General features: G+C 42.2%; 1 protein-coding gene and 1 non-coding gene across 2 annotated transcripts in view; both read right to left on the reverse strand.

Annotated features, from left to right (window-relative positions):
- Positions 1-392: 392 nt before the first annotated feature.
- Positions 393-474, reverse strand: Trnal-aag. Its single transcript has one exon. It is a non-coding gene; the product is annotated as a tRNA-Leu (tRNA).
- Positions 475-1221: 747 nt separating this feature from the next.
- The window catches only part of LOC108051018 (protein slit), a 55708-nt gene continuing 40026 nt past the window's right edge, over positions 1222-16903 (reverse strand). The window contains 1 exon segment of the mRNA XM_044457824.1: positions 1222-4743. Coding sequence (XP_044313759.1) covers positions 2283-4619 — 2337 coding nt within the window. The 5' untranslated portion in view covers positions 4620-4743 and the 3' untranslated portion in view covers positions 1222-2282.

Consider the following 16903-nt stretch of genomic DNA (forward strand, 5'->3'; position numbering starts at 1 on the left):
TTGACAACTTTCATAGTGCCAGGAGAAGGGGTGTAAAAGGGGGGCTGTGGGGCCAGGGAGATCCTGCCCCTTATTAGCGCAAAACGCTGCACGTTGAGAGCGTGTTTTGGGGCATGTGTGCGTGAGCCCATGTTTTTGTTATTGTTGTTAAATGTAATTAAATTATGCAGATGAGTGCCATGCGCTCCCTCTGCAGCTTCAAATCTGCCGCATTAACTAAACTGCCATGGAAAAGTGTTTTTAGGTATTTGCATTTGACACCGACAAACAGTTGCCTGGTGCTCCAGTTTTCCCAAGTGCTGGTGTCCGGAATCGTTAGCAGATTGCTGAAAAGCTCCTGCAAAATTTTAGAAAAATAAAAATAGAAACTGGAAAAAAAAAGGATTACCAGTTGGCAGCGGTGGGATTCGAACCCACGCCTCCGAGGAGACTGGTGCCTTAAACCAGCGCCTTAGACCGCTCGGCCACGCTACCCGTTAGAACACTATCGAAAAATTCTTATTTAAAAAGAAACAGCATGCTAAATTCAATACTTACCCAGATAACAAATACAGCGAATTATATTAATGTATCTAATCCATCCACACACAAATTAAAAACAAATGTATATTTTATTGTTAAGTTTGTTCTTTATTTGATTTTATCCTCTAGTTCTTGAACACTGTTGAATTTTCCATTTTCTTCGCATTTGCGTATATGCATTACATTGAGAGAATTCCTTGCATGACTTTTCCTTGCTTCACTTTTTCTTTTAATGATACGATTAGATGCTGATCCACAAATTTGGTTTGTTTTAGGCTAAACTCTATGTCTTGTTTATATACTTATACCATTTCATCTGGTTTCACTTGTTTAACTATGCTTGTCCCTTGTAATTTGCTTAAATTGTAGTTCAAATTGATTTAATTTATTTATAGTTGTGTTTTCGTATAACTAGATGAAAGATCTGCTTCGTTATGAAATATGAATATGAAATTTGCATTTGAATAAATTTTCAATTACATATGGTAATCTTTGTTTTTTTTTATTTATTTGTAAGTTACTTTTAACTCCCTTGTATTGGTTTTGCAATTTGTTCCATTAAATTGTTAAATATGTACAATCGATCAAAAGTGTGGCCGACTCGTTGCAGTGAAAAAGGAAAACAAAACGAATTCTGAAAAAAGGACTTCAGCCAAGGCTGGAAAAATAATAAATACAAAATGAAAACAACGTAAAATGTATGTTTTTTTTCGAGCATAGTTACTTTTTTTATTTACACGTATAATTCGTATATATAGATTTACTTTGTATTTGTTTATATTGCATAAATTGCTTATTCATATTTGTGAATGCGGCGTAGATTCTACATGAATATTGCGAAGTTTTCAATAGTTTTTGCTATTCTCATTTTACATTGTGTAAACATCTTCTTTGTTTATTATTCCGATGAGTAGTTTATTCTTTACTGAGTCTATTAACTATAAAAAATCTGTTGTGTTCTATTTTAGTTTTTGCATATTTATTTCCATTTTGTTTTAGGCTTTTTCTTTTATTGTTGGAATATTTTTGTGAAAGCGTTAGGCTAAATACATACATAGTTTTAATGACTGGTGCTTAAGCGCTTAGCTTATTTTTTATTTTATAAAGTAAAATTATTTGTTTGCTTAGTTTTTTTTTTTTTGTGTTGTTTTGAAATTTTATTGATTTTTGCCTTTTGCGCCTATAAAGAAGCTTCTAATTATGTACAATAATAGAAATGCTTTTAAGCATAACTTAATAATTAAGATCACTGTATGCAAATGAAATGGCCGTGCAGCAGGTTGGTCGACAGTATTCTAGTAACTTGACCAACCCACAATGCCAGCCAAATTGTGCGCAAGATTTCCTTATATACACTTGGGTTTTTCCTGCGCTTTTCCCTCTCAACAACCTCTCGAACTAAATCCTAATTTATACAAAATGCTTTCGCTTGAATACACGTAACGTAGGAATATACAACTAGATTATGAATATTCAGGATTGCTCTGATTTTCGGTCTTTGGTAAGAATTGGCGGGAGTAAGTTTAAATATGTCAAATTAATTAAAAACCATACACCGATAAGACGATTCAAAGTGACTTTTACTTCCGCCGACTCTTTCCGAAAGTGAAAATCAAAGCTGGCCCGATTAAATTAGATCGATTCCCTCTTCCTCCTGTAATTCCTCCTTAACCCTTGTAGAAGTAATGCAGCTCAATATCCGGATCCGGCCTGGTTTTGATGATGGTGCGGCCCAAAGTGCCGCACGTCTTGGCCGGATATCAGTGGTACCGCCTCAGGCTCCCGTTGTTGTTGCCCACTGTACCGCCGACTGCCACGCCCACCACGCCACCAACCCCATGATGATTGTTGTTCGAGAGGGTGGACACATTGTTGTTGTTGTTGTTGAAGGATCTGCGTCCGGTGGTGTTGCCATGGATCATGGCCATGCCCACTCCATTCCGCAGCGGCAGGGCGGGGGGCGGTGGTGTGGGCGTGGGACTGGGTGGCAAATCATGATCCAACGGCAGCGAGTAGTGTGAATTATTGTGGATATATCCCGGCTCAGACATCGCATCGCATGGCTTCGCATAGACCCCACCATAGTGGTGGTTGTGGTGGCTCTGGTTCTGGTTCTGATTCTGGTTGTGGTTGAAGTGGTCCTGGGTCAGTCGGATCCCGTTGGCAAGTGGCTGGCTGTAGTGCGACAGGGTGCTCTCCTGCACCACCGGTGATCGGTGGCGCGGCAGCGAGGTAGCATTCAGTGGCTTGCCACCGTTGCAGGCCAACAGCCGCATGTCCTGCTGCGAGTGGTGCATTTTCGAGGTCGCCGGCTGCTGCTGCTGCTGGCCATTGTTCGTCATGTAGTGGATGTGGCTGAGTTGGGCGAAGGAGTTGGAGGCCTGGTCCACGGCACTGGGCACCTGCAGTTGCTGCACCGCCCCGCTGGCGGTGCTGGCGCCACCACCACCACCACCCCGACCCCGCAACTGAGGCGGGGGTGGTGCTTCTAGCTATAGCTCGGTGACCGGTATCGGCCGACTGCTTCCGCCCATATAGGGATATCCACCTGCTGCCGGATGAACACCTCCACAGCCGGGTGGCGGCCTGGCCATATACTCCTCGTCGGAGAAGGTCTTCTGGTACTCACGCTCCTTTCTTCCCAGCGCCGAGTGGCCCTTCAGCATCTCCCGAATCCTGCGGCGACAGGTGTAGAGCACCAGGGCCAGGGTCGTAATCAGAGCGGCACAGGCCACCACCAGGATGCCAATGATGGCCTGCTTGCTGGCCGCACCATGGGCACAGCCCAAAAGTGGCTCGGCCAACTGGGCCAGGGGCAAATCCCGCAGAGCAGTGGGATAGGCACACACCACCGGGCCATACTGACCACTCGCATTCCGGCTGACCAGCAGATGACGCAGCCACAACAGCCGGCAATCGCATTCGAAGGGATTCTCCGAGAGATCCAGAGTCTGGAGATCGGCCCACGGCACTAGACCCTCGTCCAGGCTGCTCAATTGATTGGCCTTCAGCACCACAGTACTCAAATGGGGCAAGCCACCCAATGCGATGGCGGGTAGCTCACTCAAGTGCTTGTTACTGGACAGATTCAGGTGCTCCAAGTTGGTGTTTCCACCGAAGGCACCGCTCTCCACGCGCCTCAATCGCTGGGCACCTGTCAGCTCCAGGTGCCTCAGTTCCCGCAGACCCGAAAAGGCCCCCGTGGAGATGACCTCAAAGTCGTTCTGGCCAATGTTCAGCTGTTCCAGGCGTCCCAATCTCTGGAGTGCTGCCGTGGGAATCGCAGCCAGGCGATTATCCGACAGATCCAAGTAGCGCAGAGCCTCCAGACCTTTGAGGGCCTCTGCCGAGATGTTGTGCAGGCCAGCTCCACGCAGATCCAAGCGGGTCAGTCCCTTGAGATCCTCGAAGGCTCCGCCGGGAATGGTCATGAAGGAGTTGGTGCCCAAGTAAAGCTCCGCCAAGGTGGGCAGTGCCTGGAAGGTTATTTCCCCGGGCACTGTGGTAAGGGTATTATCATCCAAATAGAGAACCCTTAGGTTAACCAATCCATCCAAGGCATGTGGATCGATGTGACTGATGCGATTCTGGCCAAGATTCAGCTCCGCCAGCTTGCCCATGGGCGAAAAAGTGCGGTACTCCAGTTCGGCAATCAAGTTGCCCCTCAGATTCAAAACACTGATGGTGGAGAGTCCCAGGAAGGTTCTATTCGACACCTGGCCAATCTTGTTGTGATCCAGGTGCAGTTCCTGCAATTTAGCATGATACCCAAATGATCGCTCCGGTATGGTAACCATGTCGTTGAATGACAGATCCAAAAAGGTTAACTGCGCATAGAACTGCATGGATGAGTCGATGGTCTTCAGCTTGTTGTTCTTGATCACCAGTCGCTGGATGGCGGGATTGAGGGCGATGGGCAGGACGTCCAATGTGCCCTCACCGCATTTAACCATCAGGGTGTCGTCGTCGCATTCGCAGCCATTCGGGCAGTTGGCCAATCCCTGGGCCACTTGCAGAATGGCCAGGACCACGAATAGGCCAAGAGCCTGGCCAAGATGGTGGGCCAACGACATGGTAATTGCCCGTCGTCTGCTCATTACACGCTCGCTGTCTTCTGCACTTTTTGCACTCGTCGCTTCGTTCTGCTGCTCTCCTTTTCCACGTTAACTACGTTCTGGCCAAGTTCGCCAATGGCTTCCCAGTCCAGACTCCGGCATTCGCCTGCAAATAGGGGAGACAAACAAAAAAGGTGCGGGGTTAGTTGGCAGCGCTTTAAATTGATTTTCCATTAGAGTTCAAAATTGCTTGGCTTTTGGATTTCCATTGGATTTGGCAGCTGCAGAGCAATCGCATTGCCCCCGTCGGGAGTTAATCGGTAGTTTTGTGGATTACTCCCAGCCCTCCCCCGAAATGCTGCCTCCATTTGGCTGTCGGGCAGTAAACAAATGAAGACAATTTAAATGGCCACGGCCTGGACATTAGGAACGGAATTAGCGGATGGCTAAAAGCAAATGGAAGTTGTTGCAAGTTTCACTTTAACAGTTGCCCGCCAGTCTGTTTCAGACTTAATGGTTGTTATCTGGGAACTCTGGGGATGGGTTATCGATTGAACGGAATAGGATGGAAGCAGATTGCCATGGACTAAACTATTTCCCCAGAAATTCTTCATTAAATCTGTTTGCGGCGCTTCAGGATTTACTATAGTAAACTCTGGTTCCCTTTAAAATAATTGCTTTGGAGTTTTTGAATGTTTTTCAGCTAAAAGTTATAAATTCCAGCACAAAAAATACAAGTTTTTTTAACTGCATGTTTTAATCTTTTATATACCAGAACTTTAGTAAAAATGTTAGGAGTAAAATCCGCTTTGGATTCCCCTTTAATTTCCTTTTGAAATTGCTTTAATTATACTGGTATATTTGGAACTTTTCTAGCCGAACTTGTCTTTGAAGACCCAAGTAAAGTCAGTTTTTTACCCCATCCCAAGTCGGCACACATGTCAGACAATGGGCCGACCCCAGCAACCCTTTGTGTCAACTGGCAGGTCCCCAAAGTCAGACCCTGGCCCCAAAACGCAACCCCTCCATCCTTTTGGATACCACTCCCCAATGGATCCCCGGACAGGCCAAAGATATGCCGCATAGTTGGGGCCAAACTTAAAAAACAACTTGCACTTTGTTTGCTTTGGGGACATTTATCAGCTTCGGGGCTGATGGGGCAGGAAAGGGGGGGAGGAGGGGTTGGGATCTGGGGACAACTGGCAAAACAAAACTTAATTTAGCGCGGCAACTGCGAGAAGTTCAAGGATGGGGCCCAGAAAAAGGATATCGGCACTGGGCTCCCCAAACGGGCCATAAAATAAATAAAACAAAAGCGAAATTCTCTTTTTTCCTTTGTTGTTTTATTTTTTTTTTCTCTTTTTACTGAGAGATGGGGTTGAAAAGACAAAGGCTGTATCGTCCCCCCCTTTTCATATTTTTCAACTTTTACGCAGCGTGGGCGTGGCTGGGCCCCAAAGGCGCTATGAAAATAATCATAGATGTGGGTCAGACTTCAGAGCAGAGGAGTGCTGTCTTCACCACGCCAAAGGATATAACTTCCATCCTCTGAACGCCGAAACTCTCGCTTTTTATTATGTAAATATCACATAAACACCCGGGAGCTGCCATCATATGAAACAGGGCCGCAAAAAATGGCACTCGTGGAGGGTCCTTCCTGGCTTTATCCCGGTCCCAGTTCCATACTCCTCATCATTATCATGCATATGCCATAAAGCAACTTGTTGAGACTGGGACTCCGCCTCGAAGAACAAACAACCGACAACATTTTCGGGCGAATAAAAACAAAAACTGAGAAGTTTTTCCTTTGTGCGTTCAGCACAGCTGCTTGGAATGCATATGGGTGATGGGATGGGGAAAATCATATTTAAATTGCTAAAATCCTGTTAAATGGCCAACGCGATACCGTAGGCCTGGTTTTCAATGAGCTTGCAGCCACGACCTGTCGAGAAGTTATCAGTTGGGTTAGGACGGGTCGGGTTTTTATTTCGCACCGAAGGCGATGAATTGAGGTGAAAAATGGGGAGTGAAAAATGTAAGGCAGTTCCTGATGGCCTACACCTAATTCAGAATAATAGATGGCTCGTAAGGCACAACTTAATGGTATTTTATGGCTTCTTCTGGGATGTTTATGCTATTTTCGCTTGCCTTAACATTCAAAACAACTTCAATAAGCAACTTCAATGCAGCATGGATACATATAAATACATTATTTGATAAAATACTATACAAAACGATTTACAAATTATTTGGCTTATAGAAATCTGTTATGTTTCACTATAATGATAGGTTCTTCAAACTTTTTTTATCTCCCAGTACTTTTTTCCTTTAAGGGTACTACTTCTTATACCATTTGGGAATTATTAACTGTATCGCTTCTTTCTGCAAACTTTTTCATTTCTTTATTTACTTTTTTATGGAATGCCGTGTTATAAATCAATTTTATATTGACATATCTGTATTGTTTGCAATACCAAAATGTGAAGTCGATCGCTTAACTTTCCCCAGAGTGCAGCTATTTAAATTGTCACCCACACGAAAGTTTTCCCCCCTTTTCCTTTTGGACCTTTCAATCCCCATCCATTGAAAGTATGCTCTTAATATTTTATGGTCTGGCGCTGAGATTTTATTTGGTAGCCTTTGTTGCCTTTTTAGGACATTTTTATTTGGTTTGCTGCTGTTGCTGAACTCATTTATTAGTTCCGCTCGTGTCCGACTTGCACTTTTTGACCCGCCTCGGTCACTATTCCCCTCCTGCTGACTATATCTTTTCGGCCATTGTTGCAAAATGTTTGCCTGTCGGTTGAACTCTATACAGTGAAAAAATATTGCAAAATTTTTGGTTTTGTTTTGGTAGATATTTCGATATTTATTGAAATTTGTCATTGCGAATACGATCTGATATTTTATTCACTGATATCATTTTAGTTTCTCCATTTTAATTGTAGTGTTATTTAGTTTATATTCCTGCCGATAGCTCTTGCTAATAATATTATGATTCGAAAATGTAAGTTTATTTTGGGAATTAATAACATAGATTTTGGACTAGAAATAGCAATGATTTTTCCTTGTGTGACTGTGAGTCCAACAGCCTTGCGGCCATGGCCCAAAAAAAAGGAGGGGTGTAGTAAGAGGTGTGGTGGGTGGACAAAGCTCTTTTTATTGTATCTGTCTGGTGCCGTTTTCTGTTCCGTCTTTTGTCGGTTTTTGGTCCCCGGATTTTGGTTTTGCCTTTGCTTTGGCCCAGCACTATGACTTCCGCTTCACTTCCCCGCCCACCATTCGGCAACCCTCTTTTAACACTTTCTGCTGTTGCTTTTTGTTTAGTCTAGGGATTTTTTTTTTTGCTTTTTGAAAATTTGCCAGCACACAAAAAAAGAATCATTTGCCACAACTTTTCTGTTGCAGTTGGTGGAAATTGCTAAATAAATGCATGTTTCTGATTTAATGGTAGAGAAAGGGGGGAAATGGAAAAGAGCGGGGGAATGTTGGCAAGTACAGTTGTGCCCGTAGCGAACTCACTTTTCTCTTTTTATCTGTTGCGGGCAAAAAGTTTGACGGTGCTTAAAAATAGCATTGGAATCGACTGGTCCAAATTGGTTTCCAGGTTTCAGCTGTCCTGCTCCAATTTACATCGTTTTTTTTGTTTTTACTGCCCTCCCCTCGCCATCAAAAAAAGAAACAAACTTGCTCAACTCAAGCCATCAACGTCGGCAATAAACTTCAACTTTGCCTGTTTGCCAAATGTTTAATATTTCAAAGTAACGCCAGCCAATATCCTAAAACCTTAAACCAGAAACCCCCAAAGGCCCCAAGACCCCCCCACCCCCTCCCACACCCCTTTCCCACTGGTTCACCCCTTCCCTGGGCGTTATTTATATGACAATTTCGCTTGAGCGCGCGTTAAAATATCGCCGACAATATTTTATGCTCAATGCCTTGGCTCATGTTTTGCCAACAGCCAAGTCCTGCCCCGCCCCCTTATCCGTATGCTATGATAAACTTGGCAAATTTATCCTGCTTTGTGCCATACGTCTTTTGGCACAGTTTCCGCTCAAGACCGCTTCAGCATCCACCAACTCCCCCCTTCGACGCCCCCTCCCAATATATTTGCACTATTTGCACAGTTTACAGTTACAGTTTTTTAGCTTCTACTTCGAGATACTTTTTGTATGCATCTACGAGATACTTTTTCCTGCCAGTGCGGGCAGACCAAATATTTGCCATTGCAAGGAGACAAAACAAAGACTTGCCAGACTCACGCACAGCCAGCTCCAATTGGGAAGCGGTATTTGAGGCACCACCGAACTACCAAACCACCCCAGCACCACCCACCACCCATCACCCACTACCCCACCCATCCAATCACCCAGCAACTTTTCCGACTTAAGCTGAAGCTGAAGCTGAAGGCTGTGTGCCAGTGAAAGTCGCCGCGGCAACAGCCACTCGTCTGTGAAATAGAAAACGAAACAATAGATGGGTGGTTTCAGTATTTCGAGTGGGTGGGTGGGGTCTTCGGAACCGCTTCCAGAGAGTGGCCGCCAGGGGGCGCTTGGCAATTGCGCATCGTCACACATGTTACTTCAATTTTCAGTAATGGTAATCGGGCACAAGTTTGCCCCACTCCCACTCCCCCTCCCACTACTACTCCCACTTCCAATCCTCCTCCAATCGGCAATCGAATCGGGCTTGGGCTTGTATTTCGATTCGGAATTTGGCGCACGAATTGAACGCTTTCTGGATCCCTCTATTTCTGCAGCTGATTTGTGTTTATGAACCGCAAAAGCTACATGGATATGGAGTCGATGTGATTGGAGTGGCACTGTAATCAGTGCGGGGAAGCTAATTTCAGAGCGAAATCACTTTCAAATAATGAACTTAGTAGAGAACTACTTGCCCTGGCCAAAGAAACACGAAATGAGGTGACCCCAATCCAGCCTTTTGTACATAGATTTATAAAAACCTTAAGATATGTAAAAGAGGGGTAATTTCTTTGGTTTGTTAAGGTGGCAAGAAGAGTTTATTATGTTTTTAAATAATTAGGATGGTCAAACTATTGATATTTGAGAACCTTTTTTATCTAAGAGTATTTTTTTTTAAGTTTTACTCAAAACAACTAAAATTATTAAAGTCCTTGGAGTAGTTAAAAAAATCATAAGGCTGGTTTGTCAACGTTATATAATATTATATATGAAGATGGTGATAATATTAGAATAAATTTTAATTTTATAACTCAAAAAGTATTTTGGCTAAATTTCTTGTGGTAATTCCACACCCAAAGGGAATCCCCCCACTTGGCATTCGCAATGTAATCCGTTGCAAAGTTCAACACCCCGAAATGAGCGGTTAAAGAGGCGCCCCAGTGAGCTGGCTCATTTGTTGGTTCTGTTCTGGTTCGGTGTGGCGTTGGAAGGAAAGTCCCTCGCCGGTAATCTCCTCCATCCGAAGTAAAACCCGCCAAACAACAGGAGCAATGCGGTGCTTCGGATTCAAAATGTATTTTATGGCTCCCTTGAACATTGAGACTAGGCGACGGCGACGGCGACAGCGATGAAGACTGCGGAGCTCGAGGAGACCGGAGGATGATAAAGAGGATGATGTCGACGACAAGCCAAGAATTTGGCAAAAGTTGGAACTACGACGATGCTTTTATGGCATAATTCCTAGCACCTCCTTCGCCATTCTCATCTGTTTGTTTTTACAGTCTGGCCAAAAAGTTTGGGGCCAAAGCGAAAGAGCGCGAGAATTGGCAGTGCAAGAAAGTAAAGAGTAATACCCAAAGCAGTCATAAAGTAAACCAAATATTTTACATATAAACGACCGCAAGCCGACGTCGTCGTGGAGGTTTTTCCTCGGCCCCAGACGACGTCGCCATTTTAGCCATAATTTTCTAGCCATCTCTCTTTTCCGTGGCTTCGCCTCCTTTGGCTTTGGCTTTGGCTTTCTGCCCAGAAAGCGGCGACAGCCGAAAGTAGGTAAAAAAAAGTTTTGCCCATCGACCTTGCCATCCAGCAGTTGCCCGCCCTTTTAGCACTTCCGTGTCTGGAAGTTTAAAGCCAAGACAAAGTTATATGTGGCAGACAATAAATCCCGGGCTATTGATCCTTGCTATATGTCTTAAACAAATTTATACGGCAAGCGGAAAACTAACCCATATATCCCAGACTTATTCAGGGATCTGGAGCAGAGTGGGGTGTGGCTTTTTTTTTTTGATAAACGCGCATATGGCGCCATTACAGAATGTCGAACATAAACTTCGCCAGCGAATGCAGATGGGGGGCTTTGGTTTTTGGGTTCCGGGTTCGGGTTCTGGACCATTTAGCGTCGAGGGCTTTAAAATTAAGGCGCGATAGTGGAGATTTTACTACAAACACGGCTTAGGCAAGTTGAGGCATAAATTCGTTAAATAGAGAGTGGAAATGGGCAGCAAAAGGCAGATTGGGAAATGAGGTTGCCAGAAAATGGTGGGTTAAAAAAGAATTTGGTCGAAGAAGAAGAGGAGGAAAAAATAAGTATAACAAGAAAGGAAAGCTAACTTCGGGCGGAGCCGAAGTTGATATACCCTTGCAGAATATTCCTTAAATTATATTCTCCAAAATTATTCATATGATGCATTCTTAATACTCATAAAAAGTCCCAACTTCCTAACTTTAAAAACACCAAAGTTATGACATTTCCAATCGTTCAGTTATATGGCAGCTATAAGATATAGTCGGCCGATCCTTATGAAATTTGGTGGGTCGGATTGATTGGCCAAAAATAAAACCCATAGAAAATCCCAACTTCCTAACTTTACAAACACCAAAGTTATGGCATTTCCGATCAATCAGTTATATGGCGGCTATAGGATATAGTCGTCCGATCCTTATGAAATTCGGTAGGTCGGATTGATTAGCCAAAAATAAAACCCATAGAAAATCTCAACTTCCTAACTTTAAAAACACCAAAGTTATGGCTTTTCCGATCGTTCAGTTATATGGCAGCTATATGATATAGTCGCCCGATCCGGCTCGTTCCGACTTATATACTACCTGCAATATAAAGACAACTTTTGGGAAAGTTTTAAGCAGATAGCTTTAAAACTGAGGGACTAGTTTGCGTAGAAACGGACGGACGGACAGACGGACAGACGGACGGACAGACGGACAGACGGACATGGCTAGATCGACTCTCCTGGTGATGCTGATCAAGAATATATATACTTTATAGGGTCGGAAATGTCTCCTTCACTGCGTTGCAAACTTTTGACTGAAATTATAATACCCTCTGCAAGGGTATAAAAATGCAGGCTTTAGAAAAGGTAGTGAGTTGGCGAAGCGGTTTAAAAAATGCATTTCCAAATATGTATATTTTTACATGTATGTTTTTTTATGAAATCAACATTTATAATATATACAAAAATGTTTGGAAATGTATAAGTTTGGTGTGAATTTTTCATTTAATCAGAAGTTTATTTTTAAATTGAACTAATTACACTTTGCTCAGGTTAACTTTGCTAGAAACCTATTAAGAAAAGGCTTGCGAAGAAGGATTCGTAAATGGTATATTCCCTATCGATTGAAAAGGAGAACTATTTGCTTAGACTCAAAGCCTCAGAGGTAAGTTAATGGATCCCATTCCACCTCCTCCATTATAGCCCCCATATCCTTTCTTACTTTGTGTACTCAGGACTTAAGACCTTAAGTGAGGCTTGTAACTCTAGAACCCAGATCCCTTTGGTCGAACTCTCATTTCAAGTGCCAAAAAGTTTGCCAAGCTCTAAGCCAAAGCAAATTAAATTGCCATTGCCTAAGCAAATGATTTTTTCTGCAGCCGCTTCGCTTCTTTTCTTCTTCAGATGGGAAAAAGTTGGCCAACTTTTGCCATCATTTCTGGTCCCGCTTATCGACAAAAGTCAGCAAACAGATCGGATTTGTATTTAAATTAAGCATTAAATAGTAAAAAGGTAAAGGGCGCTAAATGAAAATGAGACAACTTGAGCGAACCCAAAAACTTTGCACGTTTAAAAATGTTTTTTTCTTTTGTTGAAATGTAATGTTTTGTGTGGCTTTACTTTAAATAGTTTAAATAATTCGACATATGAACTGTATACATTTTTTTTAGTAACTTAAAAAAAACAATATTAATTAATATTATTAAATTGAATAGTCTTTAATAAAGTTAATATCTTAAAAATAAAGGTAAATAGGTAACACGCTCCCACACATATTTGCGTATTACTTTAAAAAACTAAAGCGTTTGTAGTCATACATTTTTCTGCGTGTAGAGGATTTGGAATAACGGATTGGAGGGACAGCTTTAGCGCCTTACAACGGCATTTGCTGACAGGCATTAGGAGCGGACTCGGCGCGACATTGCCTCCCCTTTCCCAGCCCCTTTGTTGCTGACTCAACAAGCAGGTGGGTGGGGGGTGGTGGTGGTTGATAAGTGGTGGCGCCACTGGGCGGTGGGTGGTGCATACCTGCAGCTGGACTTAGTGGCCAGGACAGCAGCGCTTCCGCTTCCATGTCGTGGGCTATAAATCTTTCGCAAAATCGCGGCCAGGCGCAAAGTGCACCACAAAATGGTGAAAATTGCACGGCAAGGATATAACAAAAGGAAGAGAAAGTGGGGGAAAGACAGGGACAGCCAGGGAAAGCGAGTGCGACAAGGATCCGAGCGGGCAGCTTACACTGCTCCACTCGGTTTGGGGTTAACTGACGTTGGCCCGGCCTGAACGGGGGTTCAGTTTCGCTTGGGTTTAGTTGGCTGTGCGTAAATTTAGTGCCCTGAAAATTTAGTTTCACAGTTGTGGTGATTTACTTGCCCGGTGCTGTCCCGTCTACTAAAAACACAGTGGTACATAAGTATTTAACTATTACATACATAATTAAATTAACTCTTTTTTATCGTTAGTAAATCCCTTCATAACGATTATCTAACAAACCAAGACATTGTATACATGGAATAGTAATAATTTATTTTGCTAATGATCTATCTCTTCAGGAACAGAAATATCTTAACTCTAAAGTTTTTTAAACCTTGCCAATTGTTTATTAATTCAACGAAATATTAAATTATAAGTTGAGATAAGAAGTTAAGCAGTTTAATAGATATCAATTTCCAATAAATTCGATTGTTAAATAAAAATTGTTTTAGTTTTTAATGGGGTTTTCAAATAGTTATTAACATAAATATATTTTCCAAACTACATTTTTCTGATAAAAAATTTTCTCCCAATACATTCGTTTTCCATTTCACTGTGCATTTAAAATGTTCCATATTGTTTGCATTTGCTTTTAAATTTCCACGCTCAACATTGTACAACGATGAAGTACAAAAAAAGTATTAAATAAGTCTGAACTTTTTGCCTACTGCCCTCTGTCGCTGCCTCCGCCTTCCCCTTCCTCTTCCTCTTCCGTTCCCCCTTTGAATTACACATGAAGCAAGGCCGTTGGGGAGGGGGTCTCCGGTGGGCGGTGGGCGGAGGGCAGAGTCACATGTGTGCAGAACTCTACGTGGCTGGAAACGAAAGGTAAAGGGGGTGGAAGGGGCAAGGGAGCAGCGTGGTTTTTTGCTTTAAGCAGCACCATTGTTTATGCTCCGAACTCACAGCGAGCGGGAACAAGAAGGAGACAAAGACACATACAAAAAAATTAATAATTTAAAGCATTAAAAAGTTTGTAATACAAAGAAGGCTATAAATTATATTCGACAAGAACATGTTATACTAAATTTCACTGTATTCTTTCACTTAAATGCTTTTCATGTTTACTAAAGCATGAGCTAAGAAAATGAGAAATTCATTAGATTACCGTGAGGATGAATTCTTAAACAAATGTAAGAAATAACCCTTAAAAACTCCAAGCATATTCGTAAATGCAGAAAATTTGGCAATCAATCTTTCATTTTCGTATTCCATTTCTTTCAGTGAAAGGTTGGCGAGAGCTAACCAGACTCATTTAAAGAGAGACCCCGAGACATGAGATAAGTGCGATGGCGAAATTTATGCGAAGAATGCAGCAGCAATATGTGCAACGGCAGCAGCAGCAACACTGCAACACCAGCAGCAACACTGCAACACGGCAGCAACATCAAGTGAACCACATGGTCGGCCAGCATTTTTCTTCGTCCTGTTTGTTTTTGGCATCCCGTGCTGGTTGGCAGCACCAAAAAAAAAAAAGGACCAACAACAGGACGAACAGGACGATATTTTTCCTCATTTTTTCCTGGCCGTTGAATAATGTTTAACGTGTGCGGGTATGAGTGTGCTGGAGACAGGAAAAGTATTTGCGAGTGAAAAGTCTGCAGTTGCCTGTGTGATGTGTGAATAAGTAAGCTTTGTAAGAAGTTTTTCATTTCCCGCTTTTTCCTCTTTGTCCGCCGCTCATCTCTCATTCGCCACCATTCTCGGCAATTTTTCAGTTTCTCCATTGTTCCAAAGGGAAAAGTGTGGAGAGGGGGGGAATGGGGGGAACGGTGGCTAGGCATACGGAAACTTAATAAGATTTTAATTGAAGCGCAAGAATTTAATTAATTTAATTATGAATACATAAGCCGAAGACGGCCAGAGGAATGGTATATGTAAGTGAAAAGAAGACGCAGACCGCAAAAATGCTCGCCACTGAGGAATGCAATAAAATGCCAGATTTGATTTAATCATTTAAAATGATTATACAAATTCAAAGGGGTGGATTTGCTAAAGAATGTATTCAAAATTTGAGCAGTTTTCTGTGAAGGAAAAATCTAATATATTTAAGGACAGTTATTAATACAGATAAATCTTTTCTACAAGGGAGAGTATTTCCCTTAAAATTCTAATATTTTTATGCCATGATGTTTTGCGTTTAAGACCTCAATATAACAGTGTACTATATTACTTGTTCTAGAACTAGTTATCATATGTTTATTACTATCGTTATTGTAAGCACTTCGCACAAAAGTCACGTTTTGAAACTGTTTTGTCAGCAAAATACTGCGAGCGCGTTTCAGTCGCTGTTTTTAACGCGTTGCCATGGCACAGTCTTTTTTTGGCGCGTTTCTGGTTTCCATACAAATAATAAATTAACTTCCGCATTCTGAATGGTCTGAACGAGTGCGAGTGCATTGGCCTGGGCCAAAGAATTGCGTGACAATTATGTTGCACATGCCAGAGTGTCTACTGTTGTCTAGTTAGAGCAGCAAACCCGTCATTCCCTGACTTAATTAAAGCCAGACTTTTCGCCGAACGGGGAGTCATTAATTTAATTACTGCTTTCAATTAAATGCGAACGAAAAGCCCGTCCTCAAAGGCAACTTCAGCTGCATAAATCAATTGATTTGGCTCACATGTCTTCGATATCATCGTCGTCATTGAGCTTGATTCATTCATTTGAACACTTGTACATCTGTTCGCTCATGTTCGTTTATCAATTATTGCTTTTCGGAAGGGGGAGGGTGCAGCATATCGACGGAGTTTTCCCCCTGCACAGTTGACCGACTTTGAGTTATTGTTGTTGCGCAGCTTGCTTTGTTTGATTTTCATTAAGTCTAGCCCCTTTGCCGTTTTCAGATCGCGGTGCAAGTTGCTGCTGGCAGTTGGCAGTTGCAAGTTGCAAGTTGCAAGTTGCCGGTTGCTGTTGCAATTACTTGCGTCATTAAACCGGCGTCCATTCAGCCCCGAGTTCTCGACTTCTCCCCGGGTCATTCCCCTGATCCCTTGGGTGATTTATATTACTTTGCCAAGTTTTCAGAGTCGCCAAAGATTTTCAATTGAGTTGCTCGCTCTGTTTTGCCAACATTAACAACTTGCAATTAGTGTGCAATATGTTGTTGCTGCTGTTGCTTACTTAAAGTTGTTCTGGTTAACCCCAAAAAGGCACGTAAGTGGCGGAGACCAAGTCCCTATGGTTGGGAAAGCTTGGAAAAGTTGTATTTGATTGCTTCGTAAAAACAAATAAAAACTCTGAGGATTGGGTTGTAGTTAGCTGAATACTTTATACAAGTTGATTTTCGATTCTTACAGATATATATTTAACTATTTTTCTGCTATATATTCATTGAATTTAAAATGTGAAATCTAATAGTTGCAAAATAGTTGTTTATTTTTTAAAAATAAACTACAATTTTTGAGCATTAAAGGAATAAAAAGCATTTAAGTCTAAAGATTTCTTAAAATATACTTTTACATTCATTGATTGTTGATTAGATTCCTTAAATTTATTAATTTTTGATGTTATATCTCGAATACAATATTTGCCCGCACATATATTTTACCCAATTAAAATCAACACCATGAGATTGGTTTACCATTTGTATTATAATAATGCCATAGGCTTATTATATAATCCCCCTTAACAAAACAAATC

This window comes from Drosophila rhopaloa, unplaced genomic scaffold, assembly GCF_018152115.1.
Source record: "Drosophila rhopaloa isolate 14029-0021.01 unplaced genomic scaffold, ASM1815211v1 contig_163, whole genome shotgun sequence".
Classification (NCBI taxonomy): Eukaryota; Metazoa; Arthropoda; class Insecta; order Diptera; family Drosophilidae; genus Drosophila; species Drosophila rhopaloa.